This window comes from Ornithorhynchus anatinus, chromosome X1, assembly GCF_004115215.2.
Source record: "Ornithorhynchus anatinus isolate Pmale09 chromosome X1, mOrnAna1.pri.v4, whole genome shotgun sequence".
NCBI lineage: Eukaryota > Metazoa > Chordata > Mammalia > Monotremata > Ornithorhynchidae > Ornithorhynchus > Ornithorhynchus anatinus.
Window position 1 is genome coordinate 34,941,755 of NC_041749.1, and position 20,132 is coordinate 34,961,886.

Sequence of the window (20,132 nt, forward strand, 5' to 3'; positions counted from 1 at the left end):
GCTTTCTTGGAGACCCCTAGCCCACAAGTCCTGTCCTCAATGCTTAGCACAGTGTTTGCCCATAGTAAGCTCTTGCTATTACTGTCTGTGGGGCCTCAGATTAATAATGATGACGATTATGGAATTTGTTAAGCGCTTACTATATGCCAAGCACTGTTCTAAGCGCTGGGGGGAGATACAAGAAAATCAGGTTGTCCCACCTGGGGCTCACAGTCTTAATCCCCATTTTACATTCATTCATTCATTCATTCATTCAATTGTATTTACTGAGCGCTTACTGTGTGCAGAGCACTGTACTGAGCACTTGGAAAGTACAATTCGGCATCAGATAGAGACGATCGCTACCCAAGGGAGGCACAGAGGAGTTAAGGGGCTTGCCCAGGTCACGCAGCGGCAAGCGGCAGAGCCGGGATTAGGAAACCACGTCCTCTGACTCCCAAGCCCGTGCTCTTTCCACTAAGCCTCGCTCCTTCTCCAATCCCAGCTCTGCCACTTGTCAGATGTGTGGCTGTGGGCAAGTCACAACTTCTCGGTGCCTCAGTTACCTCATCTGGAAAACGGGGATTAAAACTGTGAGCCCCACGTGGGACAACCTGATCCCCTTGTATCCCCCCAGATCTTAGAACAGTGCTCTGCACATAGTAAGCGCTTAACAGATACCGCCATTTATAATGTGCCGGGGTAACGCGATTTCTCCTGGTAAATACCGTCCATTTAATTTCTTCTCCCTAGCACCTTTTAGGAGCTGGAGTTCGGTCCACCCTATAGGTCCCGTCATTCGTTCATTCGATCGTATTTATCGAGCGCTTACTATGCGCAGAGCACTGTACTAAGCGCTTGCAATGTACAATTCGGCAACAGATAGAGACGACCCCTGCCCAGTGATGGGCAGCGGGGCATTCACTGACCGGGGACCGATCAGCTGGGCAAGGACGCGGTTACCGGGTCCGGTCGGGCGGAAGTTGCGGGGGAGGTTTAAGGGACTGCTTATCAGGTCAGGAGTTCTTCCTCTTAAACCCCCCCTCGCCCCTGGACTATCCCAAGAGCCTTTGGTTTGGGGGACCAGTGTCTCCTGAAACAAGCAGGTGAAGGGAGGGACCCCCCTAAAGCGCAGGGACCGGGATAGTGGCCCCCAACTGTCCTCTGGGACGGACCTTCCTACCACCGCCTCGCCCCCAACAGCTCAAAGCAGAGCTGCCCTGCCCCCCGTTTCAACGGTCAGCCGTGCTGGCCGATCCCGCTTGGGCTGGGGGGGGTGTCGGAGGTCGTCCGGGGACGGCCGGCTCTCCCCTCATCTTGGCTGGGGTGCTGGGCTCCCCATTCCCCGCTCAGCCGTGAAGCGCTCCGTTTAGCGGTCCCCGGCCCCCGCCTCCGGCCCCCCGGGCTCTCGACGGCTCCTGCGTTTGTCTGGCAGCCCGTAGCAACCGGACAGGAGCCCGCCCAGACAAGGCAGCAGATGGTCGGAAGTTCTTTTCAGAGCGGCTGCCGTTGCTGGGGTCGACGCTTTCTTTGTCTGGGCCTTCTCCCCAACTCGGTGGCATGGCACGGTAGGGAGGGGAGGGGGGCAGAATGGGCCCAGCCAACCCTGGAGACGGAGTTTCCTCCCCCTCCTCTCCTACCATCCCGTTCCTCCTCCGTCCACCTCTCGGCGGAGTGACCTGTGCCACCTGATTAGAGACCGAGCGGAGGAAGACTTTCCTTATCTTCCGCTGAAGTGGGGCCAAGGTGGCTCCGGCCTAGCAGTCGTCTTCCCAAATCGTTCTCTCCCGAGTGCTTAGCACAGTGCTTTATCCGCGGTAAGCGCTCGGCGAATCAATGAATCGGGCGGGACTTCAGCGTGGCCTAGTGGATAATCGATCGATCGATCGGTGGTACTTATTGAGCGCTCACTAAGGGCAGAGCGCCGTTCCAAGTGCTTGGGAGAGTGCAATGCAAGAGAATCGGTTCCCCACCCATAATGAGCTTGCAGTCTAGGGGGAAGACGTCGTACCCGGTCGAGCCAGCCAGGAGACCAACCTAGAATCTTCTGAAAGAACACGGGCCTGAGAGTCGGAAGGACCTGGATTCGAATCCCACCGTGCCACGCGTCTGCCGTGTGACCTCGGGCAAGTCACTTCACTTCGGTGCCTCGGTTACCTCATCTGTAAAATGGGGACTAAGACTGTGAGTCCCATGTGGGACAGGGACCGTGTCCAACCTGGTCAGCACGTATGTACCCTGGTGGATAATACGGTGACTGACACATAGCAAACTCTTCATAAATACCATATTTTTGTTTTTTAATGGGAAGGCCCAGGGTGAGAGGGCCTGAATATCAGCAGGGATTGACCTATCTACGCAAATGGATGCCCCGGGATCCCCGTCCTAACAGTGCCGCCTCCATGCCGGTTCCTGGAGGTCAGAAAGCCTCCGGTTGGCAGAAGGGATCTCAGGGCTCGGGTGGGGGAGACACTTCCTGGTAGCGCCTGGACTTCAGACCGGCTGACGGGTAAATAGGGTCAGGAGAAAGCAGGCCGTAAGTGTAGCCGGGGCGGGTTGCAGGGCAATAATTTATCTTGAGGGGAAGGGGCCTTCCCTTGTCCTTGGCCCATGGGACCCGAGTGGCCAAAAAGCCCAAGGAGCAGCATGGAAAGGGCACGGGCCTGGAAGTCGGAGGACCTGGGTTCTAATCCAGGCTCCACCACTCGCCTTCCGTTTGAACTTGGATGAGTCACTTCACTTCTCTGGGCCTCCATTTCTTCATCTGTAAAATGGGGCTTCAATACCTGTTCTCCCTCCTTTGAGTCCCGTGTGGGAGGGGGACTGTGTCCAACTGATTAACTTGCATCTGCCCCAGAACTTAGAGCAGTGTTTGACGTATTATAAGTGCTTAATCGATATAATAATAATATAAAGAAAAGGGCTATTAAACCTCTTGCGGTTAGTCCCTGGTCCCACCTTCCAGCCAGTAAGCACTCAGTAAATACATCGATCCAGAACCAAGGCTCTTCATCAGCAACAGAGAATCCGATGCTACTCTCTACCCTCTTGGCCCAATAGACGGAGGAGCAGAAACCTGAATCAAGAAGGTCAGCATGGTTTTTGGGAGATGGATCGCCAACGGTGAGAATTCAGTTCACCCACAGCGACTCAGTGGTCCCTTAGGCAGTGAGCCCCGGGGTGGGACAGGGATGGTGTCTAATATATTTATCCTGTAGCTATTCCAGTGCTTATCCCAGTGCTCGGCATAGGGTAAATGCTTAGCGAGTACCATAATTCACCATAAAACGACTGTAAACTCATTGTGGGCAGGGAACGTGTCTACCGACGCTGTGGAAATGTACTCTCCCTAGCGCTTAGAACAGCGCTCTGCACACAGTAGTTAATCAATACCACTGATGATGATGATGATGATGAAAGCACATACGTATGGCAACAGAATTCCCCCACAGCCGCTACATGGTGGAAAAAAAAAGGATCATAGGGAAGCAGGGAGGGCAGAACAGACATTTACATAGTCTTGCCTGCAGCTGAGCCTCATCTTCAAGGCATTTACCACCTGGAACGGCTTAGTATCATCTGTAAATTTGGAGTTTTCCCCGGCACACTCCCCCTGCCAGATCCTTTATGGTAAACAAAGCCATTATTTACATTGCTCCAAGACTGTTTATCCTTACTTGTGTTTCCTGTCTTTTAGCCAGTTTTCTCTCCATGACAGAACATTCCCTCCAATCCATGATTTCACTGGTTTTTAACAGCCCGTTGGGCAGGGCCATGCTGAAGCTTTTTGAAAATCTAAATATATTCTGTCCACTGGTTCTCTTCTCCCCACATTCTCGTCGACCGCTCTGAATTTATTGATCTCACTAATGAGGCGTGTTTTCCCCTTTATAGAAACCATTTTCCCCGGTGGGTTGTATTTGACTAGATGATTAATAATCTTAAACTTTAAGTAGAGATTCCACTAACTGGCGAATGTATAAATGGGACTTCTGTCATCTATAAATCACTTCCAAAACATTTTTTTATAGTCTTCCTGGCTAAGACTCTGCCGCATGTCAGCTGTGTGACTTTGGGCAAGACTCTTCACTTCTCTGGGCCTCAGTTTCCTCATCTGTAAAATGGGGGTGAAGACTGTGAGCCCCGTGTGGGACAACGTGATTACCTTGTATCTACCCCAGCGCTTAGAACGTTGCTTTGCACATAGTAAGCGCTTAACAAATACCAACAGTATTATTATTATTATTATTATTATTATTATTGTTAATCGCCAGGCCTCTGATAGAGTGGCTGTTTGAAACCACAGGTTAACAGACCCTCACCACACATTCTGATCCTTCTCCTCCAACTCTCTTTGGGAGGGAGCTCTTCTCACAACAGGGAGTCATCCGGTCTCGGTGATTAATTTCCTTCTGAGGTGTCAAGTTGGTCTAATAATAATAATGATGTTGGTATTTGTTAAGCGCTCACTATGTGCAGAGCACCGTTCTAAGCGCCGGGGGAGATACGGGGTCATCAGGTTGTCCCATGTGAGGCTCACAGTCTTCATCCCCATTTTACAGAGGAGGTCACTGAAGTTAATAATAATGTTGGCATTTATTAAGCGCTTACTATGTGCAGAGCACTGTTCTAAGCGCTGGGGTAGGTGTAGGGTAATCAGGTCATCCACACGTGAGGCTCACGGTCTTAATCCCCATTTTACAGATGAGGTAACTGAGGCACAGAGAGGTTAAGCGACTTGCCCACGGTCACACAGCAGACAAGTGGCAGAGCGGGGAGTCGAACCCATGACCTCTGACTCCCAAGCCTGGGCTCTTTCCACCGAGCCACGCCGCTTCTCTAAAACATCCTACGCGATCACCAAAACTTGGTTTATTTCTTCTGACCCGTCTGCCCCGCCTGCCAAAAAACCAACAAAAAAATAAAAGATGACTGAAGGAATATCCTTAACGTCTACCTCGGCGAGAATCACCGAGGAAAAACCAAACCAAAGAATCCCTGGACTCTCTTGACTCTCCTTCTCATTCCTGAGTGTGTCCTCTACTTTATGCTTGCTGGCTCCCTATTCAGACTCGTGCTTTCGACATGGCGGAATCATTTTTTCGCCGTTCGATTTGACGTCTGAAGGTGCTCTTCAAACTCTTTTTGAGGCTGCCTAATTTCCAACACGCACTTGACTTGCCACAATCTATGGACCACTCGGTGTCCTCAGAATATCCCCAGATTCCCGGCGGTCCTTAGCCCTTCCTGTCTCCTTCGCTTCCCGTACGCGGGAGAAAACACACAGATTCATCTTCTTCAAACCATGACAGTCAAAAGGCAGCTCAGTTTCTCTACTGAAAGGGCAAGGTCATGGCAGATAATAATAGTAAGTTCCTTTTTTTTTTTAATGGCATCCGTTGAGCGCTTACTATGTGTCGAGCACCGTTCCAAGTGCCGGAGTAGCTGCAAGTTTATTAGGTCGGAGACGGGACCTGTCTCACCTGCGGCTCAGGGTCTAGGCGGGAGGGGGAACAGGAGAACTGAGGCGCAGAGAACAATAATAATAATAATTATGGGACTGCTTACTATGTGCCAAGCACTGGGGTAGATACAAATTGATCAGGTGGGACACAGTCCCCGTCCCACGTGGGGCTCTCGCTTTTAATCCCCATTTTACAGGCGAGATAATAATAATAATAATATCGGTATCTGTTAAGCGCTTACTATGTGCAGAGCACTGTTCTAAGCGCTGGGGGGGATACAGGGTCATCGGCTCGTCCCACGTGAGGCTCCCAGTCTTTGTCCCCATTTTACAGACGAGGTGACTGAGGCACGGAGAAGTTAAGCGACCTGCCCACCGTCACACAGCTGACAAGTGGCAGGGCGGGGATAACTGAGGTACGGAGACTCAGCGAAGTTAAGGTCACACGGCAGGCGTGCGACGGAGCCGGGATCAGAACCCACGTCCTTCTGACCCCCGGGCCCGTGCTCTATCCACTGGGCCGCCCTGCTTCTCCCGATCGATCGATGTATCGATTCATATCTCCGAGGCAGATGGTCCCGAGGAAGGTGGAGTTAGGTTAGGATTAGTCGGGGGGCCTCGGAGCCTGGGTGCTCTGAGAATCAGGCCCGAGTTCGGAGTGGGTGCTGGCTGGGTGCTCTTGGTTCGGTCACGATCAATCAGCTAATTGATGGTATTTAGGGAGCACTTACCGTGTGCAGAACACTGCAACGAGTGCTTGGGTGAGTAAAATATAACGGGGAAGCCGTGTGACCTAGTGGAAAGAGCAGGAGCCTGGGAGCTACCACATGTCTGCTGTGTGACCTTGGGCAAGTCACTTCACTTCTCCGGGCCTCAGTTACCTCATCCGCAAAATGGGGATGAAGACAGTGAACCCCACACGGGATATGGACGGCGTCCCGTCTGATTAGCCTGTATCTACGCCGGCGCTTAGTACGGTACCCGGCCCGTGGTAAGCGCTTAACAAATAACCGTAAGCCCGTCAAAGGGCAGGGACCGTATCTGTTACCCATCTGTCCGTTCCGAGCGCTCAGTACAGTGCTCGGCACCTAGTAAGCGCTCAGTGAATACTACTGAAAGAATGAATGGATGGATGAAATACCATGAGGAAAACCCGAAACGGAGTCGACAGATGGGTCCCTTGCCCGTGAGGAGCTTCCAGTCCACGGTCATCTCTCGGTTTCACTTGAACGACGACCCACCGTCCGTTGTCTCGGTGGCTCCCGGATCCCGAACCCAGGCCGACGCGCACCCGGTCACTTTACCCCAGATTTAGTTTCACGAGAATGTTTTGAGAGCGAAGGAAGTAATGTCAGAGGCGCGGTGAGCTGTTAGGTAAACAACCAAGTCAATTATCCATCGGCCGACGGGCACCACACACGAACGCCCCTAGCTCTCCGTCGGCGCTTCTGAGCGGGTCCCGCCAAGCCGAGCGCGAGATCCCGTTTCTGGCCTCCGGCGGAGGCGGCGACTCTTTGCCCTCTTGGGATTCAATCCTTCCCGGGCCGAGCAACTGGGTGGACGCCAACCTCTTCTCCCCCGGGGATTTCCCAGCCTCGGCAGCTGGAGTCTCCCGGAGGCGGGAGGAGGTGCGTTTCATTCCTCCGCGGGCCGCTCCGCTAAACACGGATCGGAACAGAGGTTCCCCTCGGGCCGTCGGCCAGATCTACACTTAGGATCGGATGGTCTTCGCCCTTCCCGTTATTCGGTCGGAGTCGGACCGGCCAGGAAGGCCTGGGGTCTGGCCGATGGCAGAGGGCGGATCTGCCCCGTGGGATTCGTTCGTTCAATAGTGTTTATCCAGCGCTTACTACGTGCGGAGCACCGTACCGAGCGCTTGGAACGGACAAATCGGCGACAGACGGAGACGGTCCCTGCCCTTTGACGGGGGCCCGGCGCCCTCGCTAGAACCATTCCCTCTCTGCCGACTTGGACGTAAAGACCGGAGACGTTTTCTTGTCCTCCCGCCTCAATTTATCTGTCCGCAAAAGGGGCCTAACAGGCAGAGGGATGATTACCTTAAAGCATCGACTCGGCATCGAGATGAGTAGACGTCTTTCATTTTTTAGGGAATCCGTTAAACGCTTACTGTGCCGGGCTCTGTACTGAGCGCTGGGGGCAGATGGAAGCTGATCAGGTCGGATACAGTCCGTGTCCCACACGGGGCTCACGGGCTTAATCTCCATTTTACGGGCGAGGGAACCGAGGCCTAGAGAGAAGAGATGTGACTCGATTCGTTCAGTAGTATCGACTGAGCGCTTACTATGTGCAGAGCACTGGACCGAGCGCCTGGGATGGACAGGTCGGTAACAGATAGAGACGGTCCCCGCCCTTTGCCGGGCCCGCGGAGAAGCAGCGTGGCTCAGTGGAAGGAGCACGGGCTTTGGAGTCAGGGCTCGTGAGTTCGAATCCCGGCTCTGCCACTTGCCGGCTGTGTGACTGTGGGCAAGTCACTTCACTTCTCTGTGCCTCAGTTCCCTCATCTGTAAAATGGGGTTGAAGACTGCGAGCCCCACGTGGGACAACCCGATTCCCCTAGGTCTACCCCAGCGCTTAGAACGGTGCTCGGCACATAGTAAGCGCTTAACAGACACCGACGTTATCATTATTAACCGGGGGAGACGGACAGGCGAGGACGATGGCCATAAATAGAGTCGAGGGGAAGGACATCTCATTAAAACGATAGCAAACAAATAGAATCAGGGTGACGGACATCTCATTAAACAGAATAAATAGGGTGACGAAGATACGTACGGTTGAGCGGGCTTGCCCAAGTCACAGAGGAGGCCAGTGGCGAGAGCCGAGATCGGAACCCGGGTCCCTCCGCCGACGGTCCTAGGTGGCCCGGGGCCACAGCTCGGGTCAAGGAAACTTTACGAAGATCGGGAAAGACCGAGGTCGGGGTGGCATCGTGTGGGCCCACCACCTTGGCTCGCCCTGCCTCTTCACCCCCAGAGCTGCAGTCTCATCCTCACGAGAATGAGAATGACGATGTTGGCATTGGTTAAAAGCGCCTGCTCTGTGCCGAGCGCCGTCCTAAGCGCCGGGGGAGTTACGGGGGGGTCATCAGGTGGTCCCACGTGAGGCTCCCGGTCTCGGCTCGGTGGAAAGAGCCAGAGGTCTCGGGTTCGAATCCCGGCTCGGCCACTTGTCGGCCGTGTGACTTTGGGCGCGTCACTTCCCTTCTCTGGGCCTCGGTGACCTCATCTGTCAAACGGGGACGAAGACCGTGAGCCCCACGTGGGACGACCCGATTCCCCTGTGTCTACCCCAGCGCTTAGAACAGGGCTCGGCACAGAGTCAGCGCTTAACAGATACCGACGTTACTGTTACCTTACGATTCATCCCCATTTGACGGATGAGGTCACTGAGGCACAGAGAGGTCAAGCGGCTGGCCCAAAGTCACCCAGCTGACGGGCGGCGGGGCCGGGATCAGAACCCAGAGAAGCCGCGTGGCTCGGTGTGGAAAGAGCCCGGGCTTGGGAGTCAGAGGTCGTGGGTTCGGATGCCGCCTCCGGCCCCTGTCAGATGGGTGACTTTGGGCAAGTCACTTAAACTCTCTGGGCCTCAGTTCCCTCATCCGTAAAATGGGGATGAAGACTGTGAGCCCCACGTGGGACGACCTGATGACCTTGTTCCCCCCCCCCCCCCGCCCCAACACCTAGAACAGCGCTTTGCACATAATCGGCGCTTAACAGATACCTTCATTATCATCATCACTATTATCATCCTTGCGGGATCAGCAGTCTCCACCCAATCAGTCCATCGGTCGATCGCATTTAATAATACCTAACGATAGTTATTATTATTACGGTATTGGTTAAGCGCCGACTGCGTGCCGGGCACTGTTCTAGGCGCTGGGGGAGATTCAAGAGAGTCGGGTCGGACACAGTCCCTGTCCCACGTGGGGCTCACAGCTTTCGGCCCCATTTGACAGATGCGGGGACCGAGGCCCCCCCCCCAGAAGTGCTGTGACTTGCCCAAGGTCACGCAGCAGAGAAGCGGTGGAGGGGCGGGATTAGAACCCATGACCTGCGGACTCCCAGGCCCGGGTTCTAGCCATTACACCATGTGCTAAGCGCTGACTCTCAGGGGTGGGGGGTGGGGGGGGTCATGGATGGGGAGGGGTCAAGGGGCGGACGCGGGAAAGGGGTGGAGTCAAGGAGGGAGGTGGGGCCAGGGAGGGGTGGGGGGCTAAGGGGGCGGGGCCAGAGAAGGGTGGGGCTGAGGGGCGGGGCCGGGGAAGGGGTGGGGCTAAAGGGGGCGGGGCCGTGGAGGGGGGACCAAGGGGCGTGGCCAGAGAGGGGAGGGGGCAAGGGGCGGGTCAGGGAGGGGTGGGGGCTAAGTGGGCGGGGTCAGGGAGGGGTGGGGGTAAGGGGGCGGGGCCAGAGAGGGGATGGGCTAAGGGGGCGGGGCCAGAGAGGGGAGGAGCTAAGGGGGCGGGGCCAGAGAGGGATGGGCTAAGGGGGCGGGGGCGGGGAGGGGGCTAAGGGGGCGGGGCCTGGAAGAGGATGGGCTAAGGGGGCGGGGTCAGGGAGGTGTGGGGGCTAAGGGGGCGGGGCCTGGAAGGGGATGGGCGAAGGGGGGCGGGGCCAGAGAGGGGAGGGGCTAAGGGGGCGGGGCCAGAGAGGGATGGGACTAAGGGGGCGGGGTCGGGGAGGGTGGGGCTAAGGGGGCGGGGTTCGGGAGGTGTGGGGTAAAGGGGCGGGGCCAGGGAGGGGGCGGAGTCCGGGTGGGATGGGGCTAAGGGGGCGGGGTCAGGGATTGGGCGGAGTCTGGGATTGGCTGGGGTCAGGATGGGGCGGAGTTAGGAGGTGGACCGAGTCGGTGATTGGGCGGAGTTAGGGAGGGGGCGGAGTCTGGGGGCGGGGTCAAGGAAGGGCGGGGTTAGGGGTGGACGGAGTCGGGGATCGGGCGGGGTTAGGGAGGGGGCGGAGTCGGGGAGGGGGCGGGGTCAGGCGGTGGACGGAGTCGGTGATTGGGCGGAGTCGGGGAGGGGGCGGAATCAGGGAGGGGGCGGGGAGCCGGTGATTGGGCGGAGTCGGGGAGGGGGCGGAGTCAGGGAGGGGGCGGGGAGCCGGTGATTGGGCGGAGTCGGGGAGGGGGCGGAGTCAGGGAGGGGGCGGGGAGCCGGTGATTGGGCGGAGTCGGGGAGGGGGCGGAGTCAGGGAGGGGGCGGGGAGCCGGTGATTGGGCGGAGTCGGGGAGGGGGCGGAGTCAGGGAGGGGGCGGGGAGCCGGTGATTGGGCGGAGTCGGGGAGGGGGCGGAGTCAGGGAGGGGGCGGGGAGCCGGTGATTGGGCGGAGTCGGGGAGGGGGCGGAGTCAGGGAGGGGGCGGGGAGCCGGTGAGTGGGCGGAGTCGGGGAGGGGGCGGAGTCAGGGAGGGGGCGGGGAGCCGGTGATTGGGCGGAGTCGGGGAGGGGGCGGAGTCAGGGAGGGGGCGGGGAGCCGGTGATTGGGCGGAGTCGGGGACGGGGCGGGGCCCAGCGATTGGGCGGGGGCGGGGGATCGTGTGCTGGGCGGTGCGGTCTGGGGGAATCCTCTGTGTGTGTGTGTGTGTGTGTGTGTGTGTGTGTGTGTGTGTGTGTGCGCGCGCGCGCGTGTCCCGCGGGGCCGCAGCGTCCCGCACAGGGTGGCGGCCGGTGCCCGTCCATGGCCCGGCGCGGCGCCCGGCCCCCCGCAGCCGGCCCCGCGGAGCCATGGGCAACGCCGTGCACAGGACCCCCGCAGGTACCCGCCCCTCCCCGGGGCCAAGCGCTGGGGGCAGAGGCGAGGGGATCGGGCTGAGGAGGATGGCATCGGTCGAGCGCTCACGCTGGGCCAAGCGCTGTGCTGAGCGCTGCCGGGGGGGGAGGCAAGGGAATCCTGCTGACGAGGATGGTATTGGTGGAGCGCTCACTCTGGGCTAAGCGCTGGGAGCAGAGACGAGGGAATCGGGCTGAGGAGGATGGCATCGGTCGAGCGCTCACGCTGGGCCAAACGCTGTGCTGAGCGCCGGGGGAGAGACCAGGGAATATCTGTGCCAAGCGCTGTGCTAAGCCCTGGGGGGGGGGGGGGACAAGGGAATCCTACTGATGAGGAGGGTGTTTGTTGAGCGTTCACTCTGTGCCAAACGCTGCGCTAAGCGCCGAGGGAGAGACCAGAGAATAATACTCATGATGATGGTATTTGTTGAGCGCTCACTCTGTGCCAGGCGCTGCGCTAAGCGCCGAAGGAGAGACCAGGGAATAATACTCATGATGATGGTATTTGTTGAGCGCTCACTCTGTGCCAAGCGCTGCGCTAAGCGCCGGGGGAGATGCAAGGGAACCTACGGATGAGGATGGTATTTGTTGAGCGCTCACTCTGTGCCAGGCGCTGCGCTAAGCGCCGAGGGAGAGACCAGGGAATCCTACTAGTGAGGATGGTGTTTGTTGAGCGCTCACTCTGTGCCAAGCGCTGCGCTAAGCGCCGAGGGAGAGACCAGGGAATAATACTCATGATGATGGTATTTGTTGAGCGCTCACTCTGTGCCAAGCGCTGCGCTAAGCGCCGGGGGAGATGCAAGGGAATCCTACGGATGAGGAGGGTATTTGTTGAGCGCTCACTCTGTGCCAAGCGCTGTGCTAAGTGCCGAGGGAGAGACCAGGGAATCCTACTAGTGAGGATGGTGTTTGTTGAGCGCTCACTCTGTGCCAAGCGCTGCGCTAAGCGCCGAGGGAGAGACCAGGGAATAATACTCATGATGATGGTATTTGTTGAGCGCTCACTCTGTGCCAGGCGCTGCGCTAAGCGCCGGGGGAGATGCAAGGGAATCCTACGGATGAGGATGGTATTTGTTGAGCGCTCACTCTGTGCCAAGCGCTGTGCTAAGTGCCGAGGGAGAGACCAGGGAATCCTACTAGTGAGGATGGTGTTTGTTGAGCGCTCACTCTGTGCCAAGCGCTGTGCTAAGTGCCGAGGGAGAGACCAGAGAATAATACTCATGATGATGGTATTTGTTGAGCGCTCACTCTGTGCCAGGCGCTGCGCTAAGCGCCGGGGGAGATGCAAGGGAATCCTACGGATGAGGAGGGTATTTGTTGAGCGCTCACTCTGTGCCAAGCGCTGTGCTAAGCGCCGAGGGAGAGACCAGGGAATAATACTCATGATGATGGTATTTGTTGAGCGCTCACTCTGTGCCAGGCGCTGCGCTAAGCGCCGAGGGAGAGACCAGGGAATCCTACTAGTGATGATGGTGTTTGTTGAGCGCTCACTCTGTGCCAAGCGCTGCGCTAAGCGCCGGGGGAGATGCAAGGGAATCCTACGGATGAGGAGGGTATTTGTTGAGCGCTCACTCTGTGCCAAGCGCTGTGCTAAGCGCCGAGGGAGAGACCAGGGAATAATACTCATGATGATGGTATTTGTTGAGCGCTCACTCTGTGCCAGGCGCTGCGCTAAGCGCCGAGGGAGAGACCAGGGAATCCTACTAGTGATGATGGTGTTTGTTGAGCGCTCACTCTGTGCCAAGCGCTGCGCTAAGCGCCGGGGGAGATGCAAGGGAATCCTACGGATGAGGATGGTATTTGTTGAGCGCTCACTCTGTGCCAGGCGCTGCGCTAAGCGCCGAGGGAGAGACCAGGGAATCCTACTAGTGATGATGGTGTTTGTTGAGCGCTCACTCTGTGCCAGGCGCTGTGCTAAGCGCCGAGGGAGAGACCAGGGAATCCTACTAGTGAGGATGGTGTTTGTTGAGCGCTCACTCTGTGCCAAGCGCTGCGCTAAGCGCCGGGGGAGAGACCAGGGAATCCTACTAGTGAGGATGGTGTTTGTTGAGCGCTCACTCTGTGCCAGGCGCTGTGCTAAGCGCCGAGGGAGAGACCAGGGAATCCTACTAGTGAGGATGGTGTTTGTTGAGCGCTCACTCTGTGCCAGGCGCTGCGCTAAGCGCCGGGGGAGAGACCAGGGAATCCTACTAGTGAGGATGGTGTTTGTTGAGCGCTCACTCTGTGCCAGGCGCTGTGCTAAGCGCCGAGGGAGAGACCAGGGAATCCTACTAGTGAGGATGGTGTTTGTTGAGCGCTCACTCTGTGCCAGGCGCTGCGCTAAGCGCCGAGGGAGAGACCAGGGAATAATACTCATGATGATGGTATTTGTTGAGCGCTCACTCTGTGCCAGGCGCTGCGCTAAACGCCGAGGGAGAGACCAGGGAATCCTACTAGTGAGGATGGTGTTTGTTGAGCGCTCACTCTGTGCTGGGCGCTGCGCTAAGCGCCGGGGGAGATGCAAGGGAATCCTACGGATGAGGATGGTATTTGTTGAGCGCTCACTCTGTGCCAGGCGCTGCGCTAAGCGCCGAGGGAGAGACCAGGGAATCCTACTAGTGATGATGGTGTTTGTTGAGCGCTCACTCTGTGCCAGGCGCTGTGCTAAGCGCCGAGGGAGAGACCAGGGAATCCTACTAGTGAGGATGGTGTTTGTTGAGCGCTCACTCTGTGCCAAGCGCTGCGCTAAGCGCCGGGGGAGATGCAAGGGAATCCTACGGATGAGGAGGGTATTTGTTGAGCGCTCACTCTGTGCCAAGCGCTGTGCTAAGCGCCGAGGGAGAGACCAGGGAATAATACTCATGATGATGGTATTTGTTGAGCGCTCACTCTGTGCCAGGCGCTGCGCTAAGCGCCGAGGGAGAGACCAGGGAATCCTACTAGTGAGGATGGTATTTGTTGAGCGCTCACTCTGTGCCAGGCGCTGCGCTAAGCGCCGAGGGAGAGACCAGGGAATAATACTCATGATGATGGTATTTGTTGAGCGCTCACTCTGTGCCAGGCGCTGCGCTAAACGCCGAGGGAGAGACCAGGGAATCCTACTAGTGAGGATGGTGTTTGTTGAGCGCTCACTCTGTGCTGGGCGCTGCGCTAAGTGCCGAGGGAGAGACCAGAGAATAATACTCATGATGATGGTATTTGTTGAGCGCTCACTCTGTGCTGAGCGCTGGGGGAGAGCCAAGGGAATAGTACTAATGATGAGGGAATCCTAGCGATGCTGATAATGCTGATGGTATTGGTTGAACGCTTACCCTGTGCCCAGCGCTGTTCTAACCACCAGGGTGGATGCAAGGTCTTTCTAACGATGCCGCTAACGATGATGGTATTTGTTGAGCGCTTACTCTGTGCCAAGCACAGATACAGTGGAAAGAGCCCGGGCTTTGGAGTCAGGGCCCGTGAGTTCGAATCCCGGCCCCGCCACTCGTCAGCTGGGTGACCGCGGGCGAGTCGCTTCACTTCTCTGGGCCCCGGTGACCTCGTCTGTCAAACGGGGATGAAGACCGCGAGCCCCACGGGGGACGACCCGACTCCCCTGCGTCTACCCCGGCGCTTAGAACGGTGCTCTGCACAGAGTGAGCGCTTCACAAATACCAACGTTATTATTATTATTATTACAAGGCAATAGTGATAATGATGATGATGGTATTTGTTGAGTGCTTACTATGTGCCAAGCGCTGTTCTAACCCCCGGAGTAGATACAAGGTAATGATAATAATGGTGGCATTTCCTTAAGCGCTTGCTCTGCGCCGAGCACCGTTCTAAGCGCTGGGGGAGATACAGGGTCATCGGGTTGTCCCGCGTGGGGCTCCCGGTCTTCATCCCCATTTTGCAGACGAGGTCAGTGAGGCCCAGAGAAGTGAAGCGACTCGCCCACGGTCACCCGGCTGCCAGGTGGCGGAGCCGGGATTCGAACCCATGACCTCCGACTCCCAAGCCCGGCCTCTTTCCGCTGAGCCCCGCCGCTTCTCCTGATGATAATGATGATATCTGTCGAGCGCTCACTGTGTGCCAAGCGCTGTTCTGACCGCCGGGGTGGATCCAAGGTGGTGAGAATGATAACGATGACGGTATCTGTTGAGAGCTTACAGTTATCGCTCTCTTTATTTTATTAATGATGTGCATTTATCTCTCGTTCCGTTTATCTACTTTGATGGTATTGACGTCCGTCTACTTGTGTTTCGTTGTCTGTCTCCCCCCTTCTGGACCGCGAGCCCGTCGTCGGGCGGGGATCGTCTCTATCTGTCGCCGAATTGTACTTTCCAAGCGCTTAGTACGGTGCTCCGCACGCAGTAAGCGCTCAGTAAATGCGACTGAACGAATGCATGCCAAGCGCTGTTCTAAGTGCCGGGGGTAGGTTCAAGGTAATAATAATAACGATGATGGTATCTGTTGAGCGCTTACTACGCGCCAAGCTCTGGGATAGATACGAGGTAATAATAATGACGGTATTTGTTAATAATAATGATGATGACGTTGGTATCTGTTAAGCGCTCACTACGTGCCGAGCGCCGTTCTAAGCGCTGGGGGAGATCCGGGGTCATCAGGTTGTCCCCCCGTGAGGCTCCCGGTCTTCATCCCCATTTTGCAGATGAGGTAACTGAGGCACAGAGAAGCGAAGCGACTTGCCCACAGTCCTGATATCTGTCTCCCCCCTCAGCCCCAGCAGACTTTGAGGTCTAATAACAATAATAATAATAATAATAATGATAATGTTGGTATCTGTTAAGCGCTGACTAGGTGCAGGGCACCGTTCTAAGCGCCGGGGTAGACGCGGGGGGAATCGGGTCGTCCCACGTGGGGCTCACGGTCTTCATCCCCATTTTCCAGATGAGGGAACTGAGGCCCAGAGAAGTGAAGTGACTTGCCCAAGGTCACCCAGCAGACGAGTGGCAGAGCCGGGATTCGAACTCGTGACCTCCGACTCCAAAGGTCTAGATCGTTGCTCTTCACGGTTGTATTGCGCTTTCCCACCCAAGCGCTTAGCGCGGTGCTCCGCACGCAAGTATCTTTACTAATTATTATTAATACTAATACAAGTAGTACTATTTGTGAAGTGCTTAATAAATACCGTCGAATGAACGGATGGATGAACGGGTTCTCGGGGGTGAAATGCTAGCGTCAATTGGGCGGAACTTAAGGGGGCCAGGCCTCCCGATTTAGGTGCGGTAGTCCGAAAATTCAGGGCCTTCGCGGCGGGGCTGTATCCCCCAAACCTCAAAACGGATGGTTGACTGAATCGTGCACACGTTTCACCTGATGGGAGGGGTCCGGTAGAAAAAAGAGGTGTACTGAGCGCCTCTTGTGTGCAGAGCAATTCACCCGGTTCCTCCTTTGTGTAGAGCGCTGAACTGGACACCTCCTGTACTACCACTACTACTAATATTATTATTATGCTGTATATCGTAACGGATAACTGTTATATTATTATTATGGTACTTGGTAAGCACTCACTATGTGCCAAGCAATCTTCTAAACACTGCGGGTAGATACGAGAAGCGGCGGGGCTCGGTGGAAAGAGCCCGGGCTTCGGAGTCGGAGGTCATGGGTTCGAATCCCGGCCCCGCCACTCGTCAGCTGGGTGACCGCGGGCGAGTCGCTTCACTTCTCTGGGCCCCGGTGACCTCGTCTGTCAAACGGGGATGAAGACCGCGAGCCCCACGTGGGACGACCCGACTCCCCTGCGTCTACCCCGGCGCTTAGAACGGTGCTCGGCACAGAGTGGGCGCTTAACGGATACCAACACTATTATTATTACAAGTTAATCAGGTCGTTCCACGTGAGGCTCACAGTCAATCCCCATTTTACAGATGAGGGAACTGAGGCCCAGAGAAGTGAAACGACTCGCCCAAGGTCACATAGCGGACACGTGGAGGAGGCGGGATTAGAACACAGGTCCTTCTTATCCACTCAGCCAGGCTGCTTCGCTAGTAGTAATCCTATTATATTAAAAACAACCACCGTGGGCAAAGCAGTGGGAAACGGAAACACGAATGAGATAAGGAAAACCTACGTGAGAATAGGATGTGGTGAATAGAGAAGCGGCGGGGCTCAGTGGAAACAGCCCGGGCTTGGGAGTCAGAGTTCATGGGTTCGAATCCCGGCTCCGCCACTCGTCAGCCGTGTGACCGCGGGCGAGTCGCTTCACTTCTCTGGGCCTCAGTTCCCTCATCTGTAAAATGGGGATTGACCGCGAGCCTCACGTGGGACGACCTGATCCCCCTGTATCTCCCCCAGCGCTTAGAACAGTGCTCTGCACGTAGGAAGCGCTTAACAGATACCAACGTTATTATTATGTGGTCCTAAGGGGTTCACAGTCTGAGAATAAAGGGGTGAGGGAGGGGACCAGGGACAGGTACGGGCCACGTAAATTAACAAAATGAGTGTGAGACCACGTCCTTCCCTTGGCTGGGACACTGGGGAGGACCTGAGGAGGAAGCAAAACGTAGGCTTCGTTACAATCATCCAGATAAATCCGCCAAAAACAAAAATCTGATTTTCCAGCTAATGGCGAGCGGGGCCTATTGTGCCTGAATGGCCCAGGCGAACCGTCTACCCGACCTGAATTTAGTGGGTAACTGTGAACCTTTCGCTTCATTCTGTAGCGGGCAGACATAGCCTCGTATCGAAGTCTTGTCAGATACCGCTTACCTCCCCGCCACCCTCTGGATAAAAGTAGTCGAGGTTAGAAAACCCTAATCGTTCCAGCACCCCTGAGCCCAGTTGGAAAAACACACTGGCTTTTCGTGAAGTCTCTGTTTTCCTTTCTGCCGGTTGGTTAGACCGTAAGCCCGTCAGACGGCAGGGACCGTCTCTATCTGTTGCCGACTTGTTCATTCCAAGCGCTTAGTACAGTGCTCTGCACGTAGTAAGCGCTCAATAAATACCATTGAATGAATGGTCGGTCAGACGGGCCGGTGATATTCTGCTGAGAATCTTGCCAGCCGCGGTGAGGACAAAGAACCCATGCCCGTCACATGAGACATCACCGCCTTTCCTCTTATACAGCGTGACGGCCTGCACGTCTTCTTCGAGTTCCTGTGGCACTTTTCCCCCATTCCCGGATCATGCGCGGATGAACGATGTCGGTATTTAAGCGCTTACTATGTGCGGAGCGCTGTCCTAAGCGCTGGGGGAGATACAGGGGGATCAGGTGGTCCCACGTGGGGCTCGCGGTCCCAATCCCCATTTTACAGATGAGGGAACTGAGGCACAGAGAAGTGAAGCGACTCGCCCACGGTCACGCGGTGACGAGTGGTCAAGGAGTTTGAGGTGTTGGCCTCACCTGTCTGCTGCAGCGAGATCAGTCAGTAGTTATGACTCAGCTTTTAGGATGGGATAATTATGAATAATAAAGGGTGATTGGGGTTTTTGCTAAGCGCTTGCTATGTACTAAGCACTCGATCGCCTTGTACCCTCCCACCTCACCTAGCTGCTCTCCCACTACAACCCAGCCCGCGCATCTTGCGCCTCTGATGCCAACCTTCTCGCCGTACCTCGGTCTCGTCTTTCTCGCCACCGACCTCTCGCCCACGTCCCGCCTCTGGCCCGCAAGGCCCCCCCGGAAGCAGCGTGGCTCAGCGGCAAGAGCCCGGGCTTGGGAGTCGGCGGTCGTGGGTTCGAATGCCGGCTCTGCCACCTGGCAGCTGTGTGACCGTGGGCGAGTCGCTTCACTTCTCTGGGCCTCAGTTACCTCATCTGGCAAATGGGGGTGGAGACCGTGAACCTCACGTGGGGCAACCTGATGACCCTGTATCTCCCCCAGCGCTTAGAACGGTGCCCTGCACGTAGTGAGCGCTTAACAAACGCCAACATTGTTATTATTATTATTATCTGAGAGGCAATTACTCTCCCTCCCTTCGAAGTCTTACTGAAGGCACATCTCCTCCGGTAGGTCTTCCCTAAACCGTCTTTTCCCTTTTCTCCCCCACTCCCTTCTGCGTTGCCCTGACTTGCTCCCTTTATTCATCCCCCTCCCAGCCCCTCAGCACTTACGTACATACCCGTAATTTATTTATTTATACTAACGTCTGTCTCCGCCTCACGTCTTTCAGCTCGCTGTGGGCTGGGAATGCGTCCATTAATTGTTGTACTCTCCCAAAGGCTTAGTACGGTGCCCTGCACGCGGGAAGCACTCAAAAAATACGATTCGCCGACGTAGGTAGATGCGAGGTAATCGGGTCGGACACCGCCCCGTCCCCCGACCTAAATTGGAACGGGCATTCGTTCGTTCCATCGTATTTATTGAGCGCGTACGGTGCGTGTGGGTATTTAATCCCCATTTTGCCCAAGAGGAATCAGTGGCTCGAGGAAGTTAAGTGACTCGTCCACAGTCACCAGGCCAGCAAGTGGCGGACCTGGAATGACAACTCACGTTTTCCAATTCCCAGGCCCGGGTTCTTTCCGCTGGGACCCACTGCTCCCGTGTTTTACGTCAGCGGTGCTCTCTGCTCGCTGTCGATGATGCACGGGGTCCAGGCAAAGCCGAGGACACCGGCAGACGTATCGTTTACGGCATCCTCGAATTCCGACCGTGCAGGCTCCAGGTCGGAACTGTCGGAATGGGAAAATGAGTCGGTCCGGCACCCGGCCCGGTCTGTCGAGTGGCTCTGGTGTACGGCAGCCAGCCAAGGTCTGCATAACGGGCTTCTCCGTGGGCGCTTGGGGACGGAGGCGCCGTGATGACGCCAGCTCGGTTCTCAGTCTTCTGGCCGCAAGACGGTGGTCGGACAGCGTGGATGTTTCTCTCGTGGACCACGAGACCTGGACGTCCCGCCCCCGGCGTTGCCGTACAGAGACGTAATCTGTCGGATGCCAGAGATGGGAGCGTGGAGAGATCCGTGCGGTTTCATGCCTCGCTGCCAGCTGGA

At 56.4% G+C, this 20,132-nt stretch overlaps 1 protein-coding gene across 1 annotated transcript in view; it reads left to right on the forward strand.

The window, feature by feature from the left end:
* The first annotated feature begins 11,067 nt into the window (after positions 1-11,067).
* The window catches only part of NEURL1B (neuralized E3 ubiquitin protein ligase 1B), a 43,645-nt gene continuing 34,580 nt past the window's right edge, over positions 11,068-20,132 (forward strand). Inside the window, exon 1 of the mRNA XM_029050520.2 lies at positions 11,068-11,212. Within this exon, the coding sequence (XP_028906353.1) occupies positions 11,182-11,212 (31 nt within the window). The 5' untranslated portion in view covers positions 11,068-11,181. The remainder of the gene's footprint in view (positions 11,213-20,132) is intronic.